The sequence below is a fragment of the Erinaceus europaeus genome, chromosome 8, assembly GCF_950295315.1.
Source record: "Erinaceus europaeus chromosome 8, mEriEur2.1, whole genome shotgun sequence".
NCBI classification, from domain to species: domain Eukaryota; kingdom Metazoa; phylum Chordata; class Mammalia; order Eulipotyphla; family Erinaceidae; genus Erinaceus; species Erinaceus europaeus.
In genome coordinates, this window is record NC_080169.1 from 97,761,113 (window position 1) to 97,781,248 (window position 20,136).

Here is a 20,136-nt window from a genome sequence, read left to right on the forward strand (position 1 = left end):
TCCCCCTTCCTTCTTGATTTCTCTCTGTCTCCATTAAATAAAAATAAAGTTAAAAAAAAGTTTTCACACAACTTCTTCAAACAAAAAATACATATAGTGTCACAAGCCATGCTTAAGGGAATGAGGTGGCACACTAGTTGAGCATGCTCTGGGAAAGATCTTGTACTACTTTAAAAAACAACCTCATAGGGAGTCGGGCAGTAACTGCAGTGGGTTAAGCGCATGTGGCGCAAAGTGCAAGGACCAGTGTAAGGATCCAGGTTCGAGCCCCAGGCTCCCCATCTGCAGAGGAGTCACTTCACAAGTGGTGAAGCAGGTCTGCAGGTGTCTATCTTTCTCTCCCCCTCTCTAAATATATATACTTCATTGTTTAAAAAACCCCCAAAGAAAGGCGAGGAATTACTTGTGAATGCTTAAGATGTCTTCAGTTTTCATGTACTTGGTTAGGGAAAAGGAAAGAAAGATTTCATTTGAATTCATCAACTTTCAAATCTATTCCACCAAGCAACTGTCAGATGTTCCACAATTAGAGCACACAACTGCATTTATTCTGTTACTATATGTCATGAAGTTCCAGGGTCTATGGCATGTGCCTGTTTTACATGAGTCTATATTATTGCAAATATAATATAGTAATTTGTAATTCACTAATTCAGCTCCTGTGCTGGTTCAAGGAAGGACTCTGGTACCAGAGTTATCTCCATACCTAATAGTGTTTGAGTGGGCCACCAGCATTGTTTTAACTATTTTTCAAATAAGAAATGATCTTAAGGGTTGGAGAGACAGCATAATGGTTATGCAAAAAGCCTTTCATGCCTGAGGTACCAAAGGTCCCAGGTTCAGTCCCCAACAGTCCCCATAAGCCAGAGCTAAGCAATGCTCTGGTAAAAAAAAATAAAAAATCTTAAAGGCCAAAGGGAAATACATTATACTAGTAAGACTTATTAAATAAAGTGCAGTCTACAAATATACAAATATAGTTTTCATAGTTCTCAATCCTGGACAAATAACAAAATTATCTGGCAGTCATTTAAGATATACCCAGTTGGATGCTCACCTAGTATCACTCATCTTAGATAGGGCTCAGGTATCCATTTTCTTTTAGCAAGGACTGAGAATCACTAAGGAAGAAGAAAATTAACCATGCAGAAAATCTCAGCAAAATATATTATTACATTAGAAAGTCATAAGACATATATCTATTAATAAAATGTATGTGTGGGTATGTTGCTATTCATTGCACACTATTTACTTATTCTTGCTTAAACTTTTCAGAATGAGAATGTGCACATCTCTTTCACTGACTTAATTTTCATCTCAAAAGATCTGTTTAGAGAACATGTGAATTTGCAGGAAAACGAAGAAGTACATGAAAATAGTAACACCCAAAATATACCATGATCTTCTTTCTCCCCTGCTCCCTCCTGTTCCTTTTTAACCGAGGAATATAAAAACATAATAAATAAAATGCTATGGATAGTCTATCTACCCAACATCTATTATTTCTAGTACTTGGGGTTGGGGGAAGGCAGGTACAAAATAAGGTTCATTCATTAGGCCCCCCCAGAAAGTCATACTAGATATCAAAAATACAGCAACATGGGACAGGCTTAACCTGATTAAGCACTCACATTACAGTGCATGAGGACCTAGGTTAAAATACCTGGTCCCCACCTGCAGTGGAAAAGCTTCAAGAGTGGTGAAACAGGGCTGCAGATATCTTCCTGTCTCTTTCCCTCTCTACCTCTCCCTTCCCTCTCAGTTTATTTCTGTCTCTATCCAATAATAAATAAAAAATATCTATTTTTTAAAATTAAGCAACAAACATCATGGAGCTTCATTACATGTAGAAGGGGAATTGAATCTCATCAAGGAAAGTGAGAAGACAGAAAAAACTCCTCAATGTAGGTTTGGACCTTCCACCTGGGGATAATGGTAATCATTGAATGGCTTTAAGAAACTGACAGTACTTTTTTTTTTTTTTTTGAGGGGGAGGCAGGTGATGCTTCTGATGATAGAACCCAGAGCCTCATTGTCGGCCAGGCCCCCTCTGCTCCATGCTCCATCACTGATGCTGTGGGGTCTATTTACATAATCATTGTTTTGCCTGAAAGATCCCCACCACTTTAACCCCTCAGGGTATTGCTAATTCAGTTAAAACCATCGCAACAGTTGCTAAGGACGCTTCCACCTTCCCAGCATGCCTTTTGCCTCTCTCCACCCCCTTTCCTAGCCAATCCCATTCCCAACTTGCCACTTCCATTTTTACCCTATAAAGCCAGCTGCTGTTCCTGGTTTCACTCTTTCTCTTTCACGTCCTAGAAAGACCTGGAGAAGGGCTGGCGTGCATAGCAGGAGGCGGCCATTTTGCTAGCTCCACGTGGCCTAAACCCACTGTGCTCACACCCGACTCTGGAACACCCGCATCAATAAAGAATTGTATTACTACGCTGCCACAAGTTCCTCGTCTCTCTCTCTCTGGTGAAGCTAGCCCAGCACCTCATACATGCAAAGTTCTCCCACAGCTCTCCCAGCCTTGTTTTCAGTATATTTCTCAAACCATAAATTTATGTCCATTCTCCCCCAGTGGCCCACTTAAAGCCATCAAAAGAGAATATCCATGATCTCTTATCTGAACAGAATGGACTCTTTACACAGTTAGAACTTGCTTCAGTAGCAAAGAATTGACAGAAGGAGTCTTGCAATTTTACCTCTTCGATTTGATTGCCATCAAATGATATTCCTCATGAAATGTTACTTCCTGCTGAGTATATTGATCAGACTCATTTATCTATCCATCTAACTCAATCAGCCTGGAAGTGGTAGATTTACCTTTTCAGGGTTTACAGTTAATACAGACCACTGCATATAATAAATAGCTCACCGAATGCTTGGCTCTGTGGAAGTGGTTGCTACAATTAGTAGAATCTCTGGGAAGAAAATACATCTTTGTACAACATCAGGGTTGACGAAGGCTTCCAAGATAAGGAGATCCTCTTCTGTATTTCACTCACTTAACAAAGTGATCAATTCTAACCATTTATAATCAGGACACTTCTACATGAAAAGAAATTATCCTGCCCGCCCACAATGGATTTCTATTTAAAGGTCTCATTTGACTACTTTGGGAAGTAATTTCAGTATAAATATCCTCAAAGACTAGAAAGTTAACTCTCCAGTAAAGCTATCCACAAAAACAAAAACACAAGAAAAGAGAGAGAGTGAGAGAGAAAATTACACCTGGCACTGCCACTTTATGCCCAGGCATCCATGTGTATAGTAAAGTGAGTTACCTCCAAGACATACATTAATTAGTGCTTTGATTAACAGATTCACTCTAACTTGTGCATGACTGTGTTCTAGAAAGAGGGAAGAGGTCTTTATAAAATACATGCAAATTCTTTGAAAATGCTTTATAAAACAAAGTTTTTTAATTTTTTATTATCTTTATTTATTTATTGGATAGAGATAGTCAGAAATGGAGAGGGGAGGGGAGAGAGAGAGAGAGGGAGAGAGAGAGAGAGAGACCTGCAGTCCTGCTTCACCACTCATGAAGTTTTCCCCCTGCAGGTGGGGACCAGGGGCTCGAACCAGGGTCCTTGGGCACTATAACATGTGTGCTCAACCAGATGCACCACCACCAGCCCCTATAAAACAAATTTAAGGTATTCCCAGTCAACATTTTCAAAAGACCACCTCGTTTTTTAAAATTCATTTTTTAATTTTTTATTATCTGTATTTATTTATTGGATAGAGGCAGCCAAAAATCAAGAGCGTAGGGGGAGATAGAGAGCGAGAGAGACAGAGAGACACCTGCAGCACTGGTTTGCCACTCAAAAAGCTTTTCCTCTGCAGGTGGGGACCAGGGGCTCGAACCGGGTCCTTACACATTGTAACATGAGCACTTAACCAGGTGTGCCAGCACCTGGCCCCACTTTTTAAAATTCTTTCTGATCTATGCAATCTCTGAGAGCTGTGTCCCTCTTCCCCCGGTCTCTCAATACACAGGAAGCAATGTGAGGGATTTTTCAGCTTTGTCTAGGTTGAAGAAGTTCTAGGTTTGCTGTTCTGCAGTTAGATGTCACATTATCCTAGTTGATGCTACTATTATCTAAAACCACTAACTTGCTAAGAGGATTAACAATTATCTAGTTGACCAACCTGCTTGTCTACATGTGTGTGTGTGTGTAAGCATAGAAGTGTTTCTAAAAAGTCCAGATCATGAAAGTTTTGTTCTGTGTCTCTCTAACTTACTTTCATTCCCAACACACCTAGGAAATATGAGAAAGTCAATCGGTAGAAAATGGCTCCCAGGGAGGGATTGAGATGCACAAGTTCACTTGGTCCTGTCATTTGAAAAGCCTCTGAGATAGTTCTGATAAGTCAACACACACACCCCGGGGCATTAGAAGTCATTTCTTGGTAGAAACCTCAGTACCCAGTGATAATCCTCATAGCAATAAAACAAAATAAAGTAAAATAAAAGTGGGGACTGTTAAGCCATACCTCACCAATGTGTGGAGAGAACCTCAACTCTCCAGATGGCTATCCTACTAGCAAAAGACAGAAATAGGCTGGGGATATGGATAGACCTGCCAACACCCATGTCCATCGAAGAAGCAATTACAGAAGCCAAACCTTCCAACTTCTGCACCCCATAAAGAATTTTAGTCCATACTCCCAGAGTGGTAAATGTTAAGGGAGTATGTTAAACTCCAGTTTCATCAGGATCCAGAAAGAGAAGAGGGGAGGTAGTAAGTGTGACTTACAAAGGAAGTGAAGGCAGGACCATAGGGGTAAAAAATGGGAAATATACATAAATATAGACAGACAGTTACAGAAGTAATAGTCAACATAGAAATACGTCTGTGATCTTGGGAGCACTACTGCAGTTTCCAATGAGGGAATGAGTACACAAAACTCTGGTGGTGAGGAAGGTGCTGAATTATACCTTTGTTATCTTATAATTTTGTATATCAATAAATTGCTAAAAAAAATTTTTGTTTAATATATTTTGGACTAGGGAAGGAAGATCAAGTCATAGAGGGGGAAAAATGAACTGGGTTAAGCACATGTGGTGTGAAGCAAGGACTGTCGTAAGGATCCTGGTTCAAGCCCCCGGCTCCCTACCTGCAGGGGAGTCTCTTCACAAGAGGTCAAGCAGGTCTGCAGGTGTCTATCTTTCTCTCCCCTCTCTGTCTTCCCCTCCTCGCTCCATTTCTCTCTGTCCTATCCAACAACAATGATATCAATAACAACAATAATAATAACTATAACAAAACAACAAGGGCAACAAAAGGGAATAAATAAAAATTAAAAATAAAATGAGGAAATTGCCAGAGCAGGGCACTTCCTCAGAGCAGGAAGTGCCAAGTAATTCAGAATCAGGGCTGCTGAGAGAAATCCTAGACCCCCCAGGATGTGTGGGGAATAGAGATGAAGGAGAGAGACCTAGGGAATCTAGGTTCTGCACATCGTGTCTGTATGTATGGGGTCGACTAGTCTGAGAGAAATTATTAACAACCTTCTGCTTTCTCAGGAAGCTTCCTAGAGATGGAGAATTAGAGCACCCTTGGCTGCCTCTTTTAATCATATGTCCTTCTCAGTGCCAAGAGGTACTTTCAGTGCTCGGCTCAAACATCTCCAGCATCCCCTGAAGCCTGTTTACGCCTCTTCAGGACTCTTTAGAAAGCTTCTATTCAGGAACATCTTGTCTTAATTTTTTTTTTCAATCAGCCTGGAAATGGTCATTAAGCTGCCTCTTAACATTCTCTTCCCCAAACTCAGGGGATTTGAGGGCAGGTGAGAGGACTGCATCCTGAGAAATGAACCAAGTTAGATAGACCCTCAAAATACCTTCCAGACCAGAAATCCTTGCTTTCCTGTCAACTTTCCTGTAACTCATTTGTCCAAGTTCCTCATCTTCTTTTTATTTTTATTTTGAAATCTATCATCCCTAAGAACAAATTCTCACAATTTAAAAAACAAACCTCATCGATTCAGAGTAAGGTGGGAAAGTCATGTTCCACTGAGCAAGAAGTCAAAATGAAAAGAGTTTATAATTTTATAAAATCATGTATATTATAAAAGATGACAAAATGGATATTAATCAACAATATGAGAGAATGAGTGATAGTGTGTTCAAAGAGCCTCATTGTTAACAGTGCTTTATACTTTTCAAAGTGGTGTTGCATACATTGTCTTCCCAATTTTATTCAATATGTAGCTTAATAGATAATTATTATCAAATACAAATCAAATCATCTTGAATTATTGTGCTAACTTTGAACTTATAACTCAATAAGAGCTATATATAATTATTCCAAGCCTGCATCAGAGCAGTCTGAATTAATGAGGTTCTGCTCTATTGTATCTGTAATAAACCTGACAATTGTACGGCCATCTTTTATCCAACAGTGTCACTCCCATAGACACATTTGTAAAAAATACTGTTTCTGCACACTAGAACTTTTGTCATAACAGATCATCCCAGTTTAAGCAGATTTCACCAAGTAAATTATCTTATGACTGAAATACCATAGACATGTTTTATATAATGAATGTGCAGAGTTCATTATACTCTCTAAAAATGCTTGCTTTATTTGAATTAATGGTGAGCCTCGACAATCAGGAAACCCTAAGATGCTAAAGAATCAATATGTCACCGAGATTGTCACCTTTCTGTATGCTTAGATTAAAAATAAAGAGTCACGATGAATCTATTAATTGGGGGGAATAGTGGAGTTCAATCAAGGTATCCAGAAGCCTTGCCAAAGAATCCTCTGTTCGGGGAGCCTAATGGTTTTCAGAGGCCTGTAGAAACATTGTCACCATTGTGGCACTTTCGTCTTAATCCTGGGAATGGAGTCTTACTGTCTTTTCCTAAGAGACAGAGACAATACCTTTACCTACCTTAAAAAGTCTTAAAATGTTAGCAACCATGATGGACACGGAGCTTGCTGCAGCACCTATGACACCAGAAATCTTGTCAGGTTTGGTGAAAATGGGTGGATCTCCATTTGCGCACTTCACGTCAGAAGCATCTTTCTCTATCAAAGCCTGCACAAACGTTAGCGACTGCTCCAAAGCATACGTGTCCCTGGAGCATGTGTCGAGGATCCGGACACCCAGCGTGATATTAGCCAGGAGGTCTGGGTCCTTATTAATCTGGTCGATTGCATAAAGCATGGCTTCCAGTCTGTGGATCCCTTTTTCCTTCTTTAGTTCCCCGCAAGGCACCCCTCTCTCTCCCTTTGCATGCACAGGGAAGAGACCCCCCAAAATGATGTCCCCATCCAGTCTTATGGAATGGGCATACTCCTGGCTGTGAGTTCTTTGCATCATTGTGAGGATCCAGTAGAACTTGGCAGTCAGGAGAAAGAAACAAGGGCAAGAGGTTGATCGTTTTCCCTCGCATACCATTTTCTCCACAGGTGGTGTTGCAATCCAAGATCCAAAGTTTATTCTTGCCAGAGAAGAAGGACCACCTGAGGCTGCACCTTCTGGAGGCGACCATCAGGGCCCATGGGGGAGAAAAAGGCTCTGTGAGTTTCAGCAAGTTGTCTTGATTTGTATGTCACAGTGAATTTCCATCAGACCCCCACAAGGTTCAATTTCATGCCCATAGAAAGTCAACTTGCCTTGAATTCGGCAAAAAAAAAACTCCAATAGCAGCTGAGGTTCTGATGTTGGGAAGAGGTCAACAATTCATGTCCTTGAAGTCAGCCCAGTAGCAGAATTATTCCTGGGGGACATGGGAGGAGAGAAAAAGGTTCAGTGCAGTGAGTCAGTCTTTTTTATAATTTTTTTAAATTTTTTATTTTGAAGTCTTCTAATACACTAACCTTCCCCCCCCTTAATTCTCTTCTCCCCCCTTTAATTTCCCTTATTCAGGAAGAAACTAATCCTTTTTTGTCCCCCTCTGATTCTGAACACCTGGCTGCACTGCAGTTAAATAGAAAGATTGATGACACTTTGGGAGCAAGGGAGAGAGAAAAGTATCCAAAACTAGGTTGATTCTCCCAAGCCAGGAAGTATTTTTATTTACCACTTTATTTCAATAAATCCTATTTCCATGCAGGCAAAAAAAAAAAAAAAAAACTGTGATAGATGACATTATTTCTTTTCAGTTATGTTTTTACTTTTTACAGCTGTCTGGAGTTAGCATTTAAATTTTGTCCATCAAGTTAGTCATCTGTTAATGACTTTTTTTTTTCTTTTCTCAAATTTCCCAGTGGGAAGAAGTGATTATTTAATCACTCACACACACACACACACACACACACACACACACACACAAGGAAGGAAGAAAAGAAAGATGGAAGCAAAGAAGGAAGAGAGGAATGAAGGAATGAAGGAAGGGAGGGAGGGAAGGAAGGAAAAGTTTTAGAGGTTAAGATGTAAAACAAAATGTCAAGTATTTCATATGAATTATCTTATTGTTCTCTGATAACAATGACTTGAAGATTAAACACATAAAGAGGATTATGTGTGAAGATATTCCCACTGCTGTTATCAGGATTTCCTATTAAACTCTCCATGGATGTTCACAGTTCTGAAGTAAACATTCCCTGGATCCTAGTATCACTATAAGCAAGTCAGAACTTGACATCAATTGAAGAATTTCTTAATTTTGTGTGACTCAGTGAGGGAAATAAATTATTTGATCAAGACTAGAAATAGCCTAGAGTGAAAATTTCTGCAGTCATATCTGTAGAAACTAAGAACTCTGCTCTTAAAAAATCCCAGGAGAGTCATTCAGAGGGCGTTCAAGGAGGTGTAACTAAAAAATGAGAACCGACCTAGTAGAAGAACCTGGAATTTCAGATGATTGAGAAAATAAATAGGACCAGTTTATATAGGCAACATAGTTAATCTGTCATTCCTTCTTAGCATATATATGTTTGTTATTTTATTTATTTTTACCAGAGCACTGCTCAGCTCTAGCTTATAGTGGTGCAGGGGACTGAACCTGGGACTCTGGAGCCTCAGGCATGAGAATTTCTTTGCATAACAATTATGCTATCTAACCCTGTTCTTGTTCTTCTTTATTTCTTCCTTCCTTCCTTCCTTTCTTTCTCTCGTTCTTTCTTTCTTTCTTTTACTGTTTATTTTACATGTATATGTTTGAAAGACCTGAATTTTTGGACAGTTCTCTTCTACCCCAGCCAACCAACATCTGGTTGTATTTTTCCATTCACTTGTTCAATTTCCGTTTCATGAAATTTCTGTTTCATCCTACCTATCCCAAAGGAAAAGATAATGCCTCCTGAGAGAACAACTGAACATATGTCTAAATGCCTTCAGAGAAAGCTGTACTTTTTTACACTTTCAGATTAGAAAAGGAGTGTTTGTTTGTTTTTTAGCTCACTGCCTTGGAATTCCAAATTTATATCTGGAGGACTGGCCAACAATGGCCCACTCTGCTGAGACAGTTCTGGTCAACCTATGAAACATTTCCCAACCTCTTAGAACAAGCTAAAGCCCTGGATTCCCTCCATTCTGACTGGAAACACTACATCCTTTTCTGATTTTTTCTCAACATTTAACTGATACTCCCTCATACTCATTCCTCCTTGCAGTGGCTTCTCCCTCAGAAACTCTAGATGGAACACCATTCTGACCTCAGACATTCCACAAAAGGAAACACTTAGAAAGTCAATGTGACTTTCTGGGTGAAACCACTTACGCGGTGGTCTGTAAATTACACCCACCACCCATTATGGGAAATAGGATTCTGTTTTACAGTTTCAAAACTAAATCCAGTTAGAAGATAGTAAAACCTCATCCACTCTGATCATGAATTCAGAACTTGAGGCCAAGTCCACATGGCTGGGTTAATCACAGCTTAACCTTTCAGACAATAAGTGGACACACCCACATGGAGGAGAAAGGCCTAAGGGGGATCAGAGAATTACCATTCCCCATAGACCAGCCCTTTTTCATTACACCCAGCTACCTACTTAAAACACTTGAGACTAAACAGTTTGCAATTATAGATAGACATAAAAACAGTCCATCTGTTTGTTACAAATCTTCCTCACCTACTTATGTGGCATTAACCTAGTTCCACTAACACTTAAAAGTTTTGCAAGACATAAAATTGAGTAACTTCCCCCACCCCTTCTTTTTTTTTTTTTTTTTTACCAGAGCACTACTCAGCTCTGGCTTATGGTGGTGCTGGGGATTGAACCTGGGACCTTTGGTGTCTCAAGCATTAAAGTCTTTTTGCATAACCATTATGCTGTCTTCCTAGCCCAAATTGAGTGTCTTTCAAAACTATTGGTTTTTGTGACTGCAAGATAGCATAATGGTTATGAAAGAAAAAAAGAAAGAAAGAAAGAAAGAAAGAAAGAAAGAAAGAAAGAAAGAAAGAAAGAAAGGAAGGAAGGAAGGAAGGAAGGAAGGAAGGAAGGAAGGAAGGAAGAAATCTTTCATGCCTGGGGCACCAAAGGTCACAGGTTTAATCCCTAGCACCACCATAAACCAGAATTGACTATTGCTTTGGTAAAAATAAAATCAAGACTATTGAGTTTGCTATGCTTTTTGGTCTCTTTAAACACCTAACAGGTCTATTTTGAGCTTTAAAGTGAGGAGAGAGTGGTCCAGGAGGTGGCGCAGTGGCTAAGGCACTAGATTTTCAAGCATGAGGTCCTGAGTTTGATCCCCAGCAGCACATGTACCAGAGTAATATCTGGTTCTTTCTCTCCTCCTATCTTTCTCATTAATTAATAAATAACATCTTTTAAAAAAATAAATAAAGTGAGGAGAGAATAGAGGATGAACAGCAGTGAGGCAGAAATCAGGTTTGTATGTTAATTTTGTAGCCTGACACCTAACTATATTGCCTGATGATTTGCAAAAGCTTCCTTCTGGATTCTTTAGGTTATTCTATGTATGCTATCATGTCATCTGCAAATAGGGAGTTTGACTTCTTCTCTTCCTATCTGTATCCCTTTAATTCCTTGAGGAATCAGGTTTGTTTAGTGGTTGAAAACATAAGCTCTGGGTTGTTATTTATGAGGCCACTCCCTTGATTTTTTTTTCTTACATTTCCTCATCTGCAACAAAGAACTCATGCCACATAAACAACTTCTCTAACGCCCGTTTTTCTTGTCTGGAAAGAGTGGCAAAATCCATGACCTAGCATGTGTGAAAAACACAAGATGTGGCACAAGGATGCTCCCCAGACAAGAACGATGGCTGTCAATCTAGTCTCATGTCTTCCTGAGCAGAGTGACTTTGTTCATATTGTTTTACTACTTTTTGTTTGAATTTCAAATTAAAATCCAATCTACTTACACAATACTGAAATACTGCAATGATTTCAAGATCTGCTAGGTTGTCAGACACACACACTGCAAGGTTAAGCTCCAAATGCCCTTTTAAATTCTAAGGTATAGTATGCAGAATCTCCCTGCTATTTGAAAGCAGAATGTTCTTAGGAAACCTTAAGTTAAAATGGCACAAAGCGAAGCTTTAGTTACTATTAATTGACATGAAGGGGAAAAAATTGTCTCCTGACCCAAAAAAGTAACCTAATGAGTCATTATACAAAATAGCACATAAAACAGAAAATAATTAACATGCAGTGGAAAGAGGAATGATGTGATAAATAAGCAACCAGTAGAAACCAGTCCCAGTGATGGAGTTCAGCAGGACCACTCCAGCTAGCCTGTGATTCTATTACTGTTAGGGAGAGAGCAAAGCAAACATTGAGCCTTTGCTATTTTTATCTTCCATCTTCGTAGTAGTGGAAAAGAATCCTGTTCAGGTTTTCCTAGATTTGCAGAAACTAGGAAATGATGATAATAATAAGGTTCTAATGGGGGTCTTTTATAAAAGTGATGTGGCCTGGTACAGACTTTCAGGAAATACGTGTATTTGAAAAATCTGTGGGGAAGAGGACATGATTTGGTTCATGTATAATCTCGCATTGCCTAATAGGCTTTTAGGCAATTCTTGTGAGTGTTAATCGAAACTCATTCTAGTTGAAGTCAATGTGCTTTCAAGAAATAGACCTTTTGGTGCCTGAGAGCCAATATTTGGCTCTGCTCTGTGTTCTGTGCTTGATTTCAAATAAAACAGGTTTCCCTCTCAAATTAGACCTTCCTCTGGGGGTCGGTATCAACCTCTCTTGTGCTGATAGACTTCTTCAAGGAGGTGTGAGGTCTGTACTCCTGGAATCAACATCTGAGGGGCAGCAGAAACCTTGATTTCTGGGCCCACTGGAGAGGCTCAACAGCTTAATGATTAACCCCAAGCCCTTCCCGCAGATCATAAACTATTCAACTCAGTGCACAGCTACACTTTTAACATATCCAGTGCCAGCCTCTCTATGCCTTGAGTCTGCTGGGGAGTCATTCCCCTGCTTGAACTTGAGTTTGTGGTTCCCTAACAAGGTTCAAATTACTTCTAAAGGACCAGGACTGAGGACATGACCTGGAGTGCCAAGTCTCTGAATTCTGCTTTTCATTTTCTGCCTACTTTCACTGTCCAAAAGGCTCAAATGCTGGTGAGTTGGATGTCTTATTGAATTTTTGACTAAGATCAATGTACTTTTTTTTTTAATTTTTTCCCTTTAGTGCCCTTGTTGTTTATCGTTGCCGTTGTTGTTATTGCTGTCTTGTTGTTGGATAGGACAGAGAGGAATAGAGGAAGGGAAGACAGAGATGGGGAGAGAAAGACAGACACCTGCAGACCTGCTTCACCACTTGTGAAGTGACTCCCCTGCAGGTGGGGAGCCGGAGGCTCGAACCGGGATCCTGATGCTGGTCCGTGCACTTTGTACCATGTGTGCTTAACCCAGTGTGCCACCACCCAGCTCCTCATATTTATTTAGTGGGAGAGCATAAACAAGAGCGTCACGGTGGCATAGGCAGTGCCAGGTATCAAACTCAGGACCTCACCATGCAAGTCCTATGTTCTACCCACGGAGATCCCCACCTGACCACATCTCTGCATTTTTATAAACTGATGATTAGCTCTCCTGTAAATGAGAAAGGAAAGTTCTCAGATGTTGATTATGGGCTACAGGCCTAAGCCAATGTAACACCACAGTGGAAATCTCCAGGCCTCCAAAGTGGGTCCGGCCTTTGGAGAAAGCCCCGGGTCACAGGGAATGAAATGAAGGGGAAAGTGCTGCCTCTCCACTGAAATCTGTCAAGAATGTGTGTACCTTCAATAGTTAACTCTTGAAGAGCATCAGTGTACTAATTTGGAAGGGATAATCTGGAAGCATTTCCAGGGTGGAGATGTGATTTCTGAATCTTTCAATAGGTTGGGAACATCAAATACGGCTTCTCCAACACTTCTGACTCATAGACTTCCTGGCTAGTCTGATGACAATGAGCCAAAAAAAAAAAAAAACACTCACATCCATGGAATCTATCAGTCTGTTGTCTTGCTTTTTTTTTTTTTTCTTTAAAGATATTCAATTGATCTCATATGCAAGAGGGAGAGTTTCACATGAGAGAAAGGTGGTTTCACACACCTTTATGGCACATAGGGTATCAAGGATCAACCCTGGAGCCTCAAGTATGAAAGTCTCATGTTCTTCCACTTGAGCTACTCCCTGGCTCATGTTGTTCTCCAGTCCATGGCAAGTGCTTTTAAGACATAACAAAAGTAATTGTCTGGGGGTCCAGCGGTAGCGCAGTGGGTTAAGCACACATGGCGCAAAGCACAAGTACCAGCTTAAGGATCCCAGTTGGAGGCCCTGGCTCCCCACCTGCAGGGGGGTGGCTTCACAAGCAGTGAAGCAGGTCTGCAGGTGTCTTTCTCTCCCCCTCTCTGTCTTCCCCTCCTCTCTGGATTTCTCTCTGTCCTATCCAACAACAACAGCAATAACAACAATAATAACAGCAATGATAACTAACAAGGGCAACAAAAAGGAAAAAATAGCCTCCAGGAGCAGTGGATTTGTAGTGCAGGCACTGAGCCCCAGCAATAACCCTGGAGATAAAAAAAAAGTAAACAAAATAAAAATAATAAAGTAATGGCCTGAGAGGTGGCACAGTGGATCAAGCACTGGAGTCGCAAACATGAAGCCCTGAATTCGATCTCCACCATCATAAGTAATGTTCTGCCTCTCTTGCCTTCTCTCTCTGTGTGTCTCTCCTCTCTCGCTCTCTTTCTTTCTTTCTTCCTCTCTCTCTCTCCCTCCCTCCTTCCCTCCCTCTCATAATTAATCCTTAAGAAAAACAGACACAGTATGGTAAACAAAAACCACACTGAGGAATATCACTAGTCAAGAATTACAATTCTTTTCTCACAGCAACAACAAAGACAATATCCTTATACTGAATTCCTTTCAACACTTTGCAAAATAAGAATTGATAATAATAATAAATAAAAACAGAACTGAATATCATCAACTCACAAATTTGCTAAAGATATAACTTTCACTTGAACCTGGCCACACTTGCATCTCTTTTGGGAGTCATAATAGAAAACGCATCCTAAAGCCCTGAATTCTTCATTGGGTAGGACTGGAGGGGGTGGTTAGAGTGAGAATGGTGCAGAGTCCCTCCTCAAGTTATCAAGACTTGGAATTGGATTCTGTCTCACACCCACTGGCTGGTGACATAGAACATGTCATTTCTCCATCGTGTGTGCTTCTATTTCCTCAGCTCTGATATGACTGAGATGGTTTATATGATCTCGAAGGAATCTTACAGCTTCCCATCCTGAGATTCTATTATCTTATAATAAGGGAATATGAGAGTGTGCTCAAATATCAGAACCAGGATTTGCCAACTGAACACAGTAACCGATTTTGTTTGCAAGCCGAGTGACTTTTTCCTATCAGTCAGAGAAGCCTGTGAAAAGAGCTTTTCTGTATAAGCAAACCCATATTAAGACAGTCTGGTACAGGAGAAGCTCAACTTACTAAACAAATAAATTAGAAGTTGATTATTTTGCATCACAAAAGAATTCACCATAGGTTTCCTTTAAATAGCTGAATCTCCCCTGCATTGGAAATACAATCAGCTATAGTAGAATTCAATCTGCAGGGCTTTCCCCTTAATAATGCAGGTATTGCATAAAAGGAGCACATTTAAAGTAATGAGAAGTCACATTTATAGTACGTATCCTGGACGAATGAAAGGGAGTGGGACCAGTATTTAGTGAATGCTCCCATCTGCCAAAGCTGCACAGGCATTTATTTAATTCACAGGACAGACCAGGCTGATAACATTCAAGATATGAGGAACCTAGAAATAGATTATCTGTCTGTGTCTAGAACCCTGGGTCAGAATTCAAATGCAGGTCAGTTGCTATGTTCTTTCCCTTCTTCCACACCACATGGATATGGAGAAAACCCAGATTTAATTCAGAGTACTATGAGTGTGGTGGCATCCTGGAGTCTGAGAAATTCTTAACTCTAATCTCAACCCCATTCCTCACCCCCAATATTCACTATATGGCATTAGGAATTTTTAAAAAATAAGAAAACCTCAGGGTTTTGTTTTAGACAGAGTAAAGGAGACCACAGCACAAAAGCATCTTTCAATGTGGCGTGGGCTGGCCTCGAACCTCGACCATACACACAGCAAAGCAGTGTACTATCCAAGTGAGCTACTGCACCAGCCCCAAATCTCAGTGTCTTTGTTTCACAACTAAATGGTTATTGCTGACCACTTCCCAGGGTTGTGAAATCAAGTGATGTAATCTACATTCATAAAAGGTTGTGTTTTTTGTTTTGTTTTTGCCACCAATTATGTCATTAGGGCTTGGTGCCTGCATAAAGAAAAGGGAAAAAGAGACACCTACAACACTGCCTCACAGTCCATGAAGCCCTGCCCCCTCCCCTGCAGGTGGGAATGGGGGCTTGAACCCAGGTCTGTACACATTGTAACATGTGTACTCAACTGAGTGCACCACTGCCTGGCCCCCCAAAAAGTAATTTTTCAAAAGATGTACTTTACAGACTAGTGTTATAAGAATTTACAGGGGACACAGGCACAGGACACTCATTTAACAATCAGTTCTAGCATGTGAGTGTCTTACTGCTGTGTTGTGCTTAGAAGGTATGAGAACACCACTGTCCTATCACTCTCAGGCTGGATGGACAAGTCATGTGTCTAAGTAATCAAAGGAAAACCAGAAAAAAGATACAAGAGTGAGAGAAAGAAAAAAAAAAATGAAAGTGCAGTCTCTGACTTGGAGAACAGAAGGCATGATACACTCAAGCATCCAAAGGACCACTGTGAAGAAAGTGGTGACACATTATTCTTCTGTAACAACTGGAAAGCTTCCTAAATTGCAGGTTATAAGCAGGAGAGTTCTATTACTGAGGGTCTTAGCACTAGAAAAGTTAGTCAATAAACATATACTATCTATAGGCATAACCTTGCCTGACAAAGCATGCAACTGACAACGTGTGTGTGTATGTGTGTGTGTATGTGTGTGTATGTGTGTGTATGTATGTGTGTATGTGTGTGTATGTATGTGTGTGTATGTGTGTGTGTGTGTGTCTGTGTGTGTGTGTACTGGATAATCTGCACATACTCTTCTGGAATTTCATCATCTCACTTCTGTTCATCGGCTCCTTCCTCCCTTAGACCTGTACCTCCTCCTCTGTGATAATGTGCCCTTCAGGTCACAGTCATGAAATCTAGGAGACAGTAGCATCACTAACAGGTCTCAAAACCAGAAGCAGCATCACTGTCCTCCCCCAACTGATACTTCTGCCTGTGGAAGATGATTTCCAGGAGATAGCTGGCTCATTTCTTTACCTAGGAAATGCCTCTAATAGTGGGTAAGACTGCAATATAACAAGCCAATGTGCCTAGCTCTCATGGTCAGGAATCTCAGTGGTATATGCCTAGAATAGCTACAACAATGCCAACCACTCAGAAGGCAGGTCCTGTGATAAGAAGACATCCTGTTCAAGGGCCTCCCCTGGCAATAGATTAATTCATTAGAACTTGTCAATGCACAAAGTAGCAAAGGCAAATCACAGATCTGAATCAATAAAGGAAGGAGGGAATCAAGAAAAAAAGACAACTGGACAGATAAATGCAAACTAAATTCTCATAAAAAAAAAAAATCTTGGAATGGAACCAGATAGCTCTTCACATCTTTTGTAACAACCTGGAGTGACCATTCCTCATAACTTACATGTCTGGTGATGTCCAATCAGATTCTCTGCAGAAAACAGCAACAGTCTGCTGGACCTTCACCAGTTTACTGGACAAGCCGAAAAATGTGCCCAGCTCCTTGCTGTGAATCCGGTTAAGAAAATAAATTCATGCAACATCTTTTCAAGACACTAGGATAGAGAACACACACACACACACACACACACACACTCCCCAAATGAAACCAAAGTCCTCTTGAGGTTGAGCCTTCTGTCACAGGAACAGAAGAATGGGATAAAAACATGAAAGGAGAAGCATCAGTGCTACCATGAGTGTAGGTATGTACAATGCCTTGTCCCTCAAACCCTGAAAACAATGGAATAATCTTACATAAAGACTGACACATCAAGATGCCAATGTAAATATCCCTCTGGTCTTTCCTGCATAGATACCAACTAAATAAGCTCCAAACAGCTTCTGCCTGCCCAGCCATTTTTGAAAAGACATTATTTCTCCACATCTCTGAACTTTCTCCAGTACTCATTGGAGTTCAACTCTCCCTCTCTTCCCTTTGCACCTAGATAGTTTCAGAATTATTCAACTAGTCACAATTTGTAAACGAGAGCAAGGTAGGGCAGAAAACTAAGTAGCACAGACTAAATAGAACAAATGAAGCCTAAGTAACAATGTAGAGAGAGCTGTGTTCTCAACATCTCTGTGGTTATTCTGGGTAAACCCTCCTCTAGAGAACCACCTCTTATCTATCTCTTCCCAAAGCCCCAATTTTAAAGGCAAGAACCCCCTGCCTTTAGCTTGGGTGTGTGACAACCTGTAGTTGATTCAAACAGAAAAACTGCATCTCAAAATCTTCCTTCCTTTTTCCTAATCAACATGACTTTTCTCTTGAAAATTAGCAAACTACTGATTTTCAAGAATCAGATACACCATATCACACAGCAAATTCTATCACCCACGGAGATCTTTCAAGGCATTATTCACAAGCAAGTGACCAAAGCAAGCTGAAGCAGTTCTCATGGCCATTTGCAATTATTGACAAACAATTCCATAACAGAAAACATGAAAATCATAGTCAAGTGCAATAAGCTGTTTATCCAAGATCTACCTGCTGGTGGCTCTTTTATCTCACTTTATTTTTTTTTTCTTTCTTTCAAGCACAAGCTCTCCTCAGAATGCATTTGCTTAGGTTTATTATTTGTCTTGCCAATATCGCCCACAGACCACAGACCCAGTTGGCACGGTTTGTATCCTATCACCATAGCCATCTAGATGGTATGTTCTTGGATGCAAGACTTCTGCAAGGCACCCAACTCAGGTCTCTGGGAAAGAATCACCCCCTAAATGGCCAATAGGGCATTCCCTCCTAGGGTGGGACTTGCCTGGAGGGTTGAGGCATCTGGATCTCTGCAACTGGTGGGAGGGGAGGGGACTTTCGTGGGGTATCTACTTTCCAAGTGTTATGCCCCCTTCTGACCCCAGGCTCTGCAATTTGGTCCACCACTAGGAAGAATTCTCTAGGGACTAGGGGTGCGTGGGGGTGCGGTCTCGAGCAGTTGGGTGACTAGCACGCCCCTCTCTATTTCATTTGCACTAAGGGAGCGTGTCAGACAAGACAGTAGCATTTTTGTTTCCTATTTTGTTTTGCGGAGGGTGAGGGAACGATTCTTTTAGATTTTCACGAATTGTACAAACCTCCAGGGGATCCAGAGCGGCTTAGCAGAGCATGAGGAAGGACTTGTTCTCTGCGGGGTTCAGAGGCTCTCTCTCTCTCTCTCTCTCTCTCTCTCTCTCTCTCTCTCTCTCTCCCTCCCTCCCTCCCTCTCATCCCTCAACTACTCACCTCACCCCTGCTCCCCCTTCCCCTACCGCATCTTCCTTTATTCTTCAGGGTTCCTTTGGCTAAAGAACCATTCTCCCAGCAGAGCCCAGGGCCTTAGAAGTACTGGGTTCCTCGCCTTTCCCGCGCCGAGGGCTCACTCACTCCGGCACCGCCGGAGTCCCCAGGCGCTCCCAGGTATCCAGCCCCTCACTGCCCTGCTCCTCAGTCCCAGCTGCACCTGGCAGCCCCAGGCGCCCACGCCTCACCTGGACCACCGAGCCGCAGGTGCGGGGGGGGGGGTGCTGTCGGGTGCATTAGCCTTTGCTTTTTAAAACTCGAGATCATCCATACCATCCTCTCGCCCCCACTACCACCCACACCGCAAAAGCCGCGAAACTCCAGTGCTTGCAGAAAACCATCCAAAAATGGGGCGGGAGGAAGGGATGGAAATCCCATCCTATCTGGGCCAACTTGGAAGGTGGCAAACTCCAGGCAGACGTGCGCTGTGCTGGGTTGCTGAGTCTGGAGGAATTACCCCCCCCCAAAAAAAAAAAAAAACACTGGTCTTCTCCCCCCCCCCCCCGCTTCCCCTCCTCCGGAACCCCTCATCTTCCCTAAATCCTGGTTAGATATCCAGCCAGCTCTGGAAGAAGATGGGTTACCCCAACTCCTCCCAAAAGCCTCTTAACTCCGGGATTCCCTACCGTTAGACTCACAGAACGGAGGTACCTCGTCATCTCGGCGGGCGAGTCCGGATTCCGCCCCGGCAGGTCCGGGAGGTCGCCCGCGGCAGCGCCCAGGAACCGCGCTCCAAAACCCCGCTGCCGCCAGCACCCTGGGCGCGCCTGCCCCCTTCCCCGCACCCTGCAGTCTCGCATTCGCCAGCTAAACTTTTGGGGTGGGGGGAGGGGGAGATGGTGGGGAGAAATCACATCTCTAATCCTTAGGAGTCCCGAGCTCTGCCTCCCTCTTTCCGGAAACCTTTCCCCTGGAATGTAATAGCTGCAAGACGAGATGGGGTGGCTGCCTGGTTCTTGCCACGTAAAATCAACAGACGCCCAATCAAGCTCCAATACTCTGCCAGCCCCTCGCCCCCCTGGTGCCCACTCATTCCTCATCACCACCACCCCAACCCATCACCTCAACCCGCCAGCTCTCTCCAGACTCTAGATTGGGGGAGGAGGTTTCTTGCAAACCATCGACTTGTGTGTGTGT

General features: G+C 41.9%; 1 protein-coding gene across 1 annotated transcript in view; it reads right to left on the reverse strand.

The window, feature by feature from the left end:
* GRM8 (glutamate metabotropic receptor 8) overlaps positions 1-19,883 on the reverse strand; it is a 1,093,092-nt gene extending 1,073,209 nt beyond the window's left edge. The window contains exons 1-2 of the mRNA XM_060196519.1: positions 19,651-19,883; positions 6,913-7,744 (exon numbers count right to left, since the gene is read on the reverse strand). Coding sequence (XP_060052502.1) covers positions 6,913-7,422 — 510 coding nt within the window. The 5' untranslated portion in view covers positions 7,423-7,744; positions 19,651-19,883. The remainder of the gene's footprint in view (positions 1-6,912; positions 7,745-19,650) is intronic.
* Between the last annotated feature and the right edge of the window lie 253 nt (positions 19,884-20,136).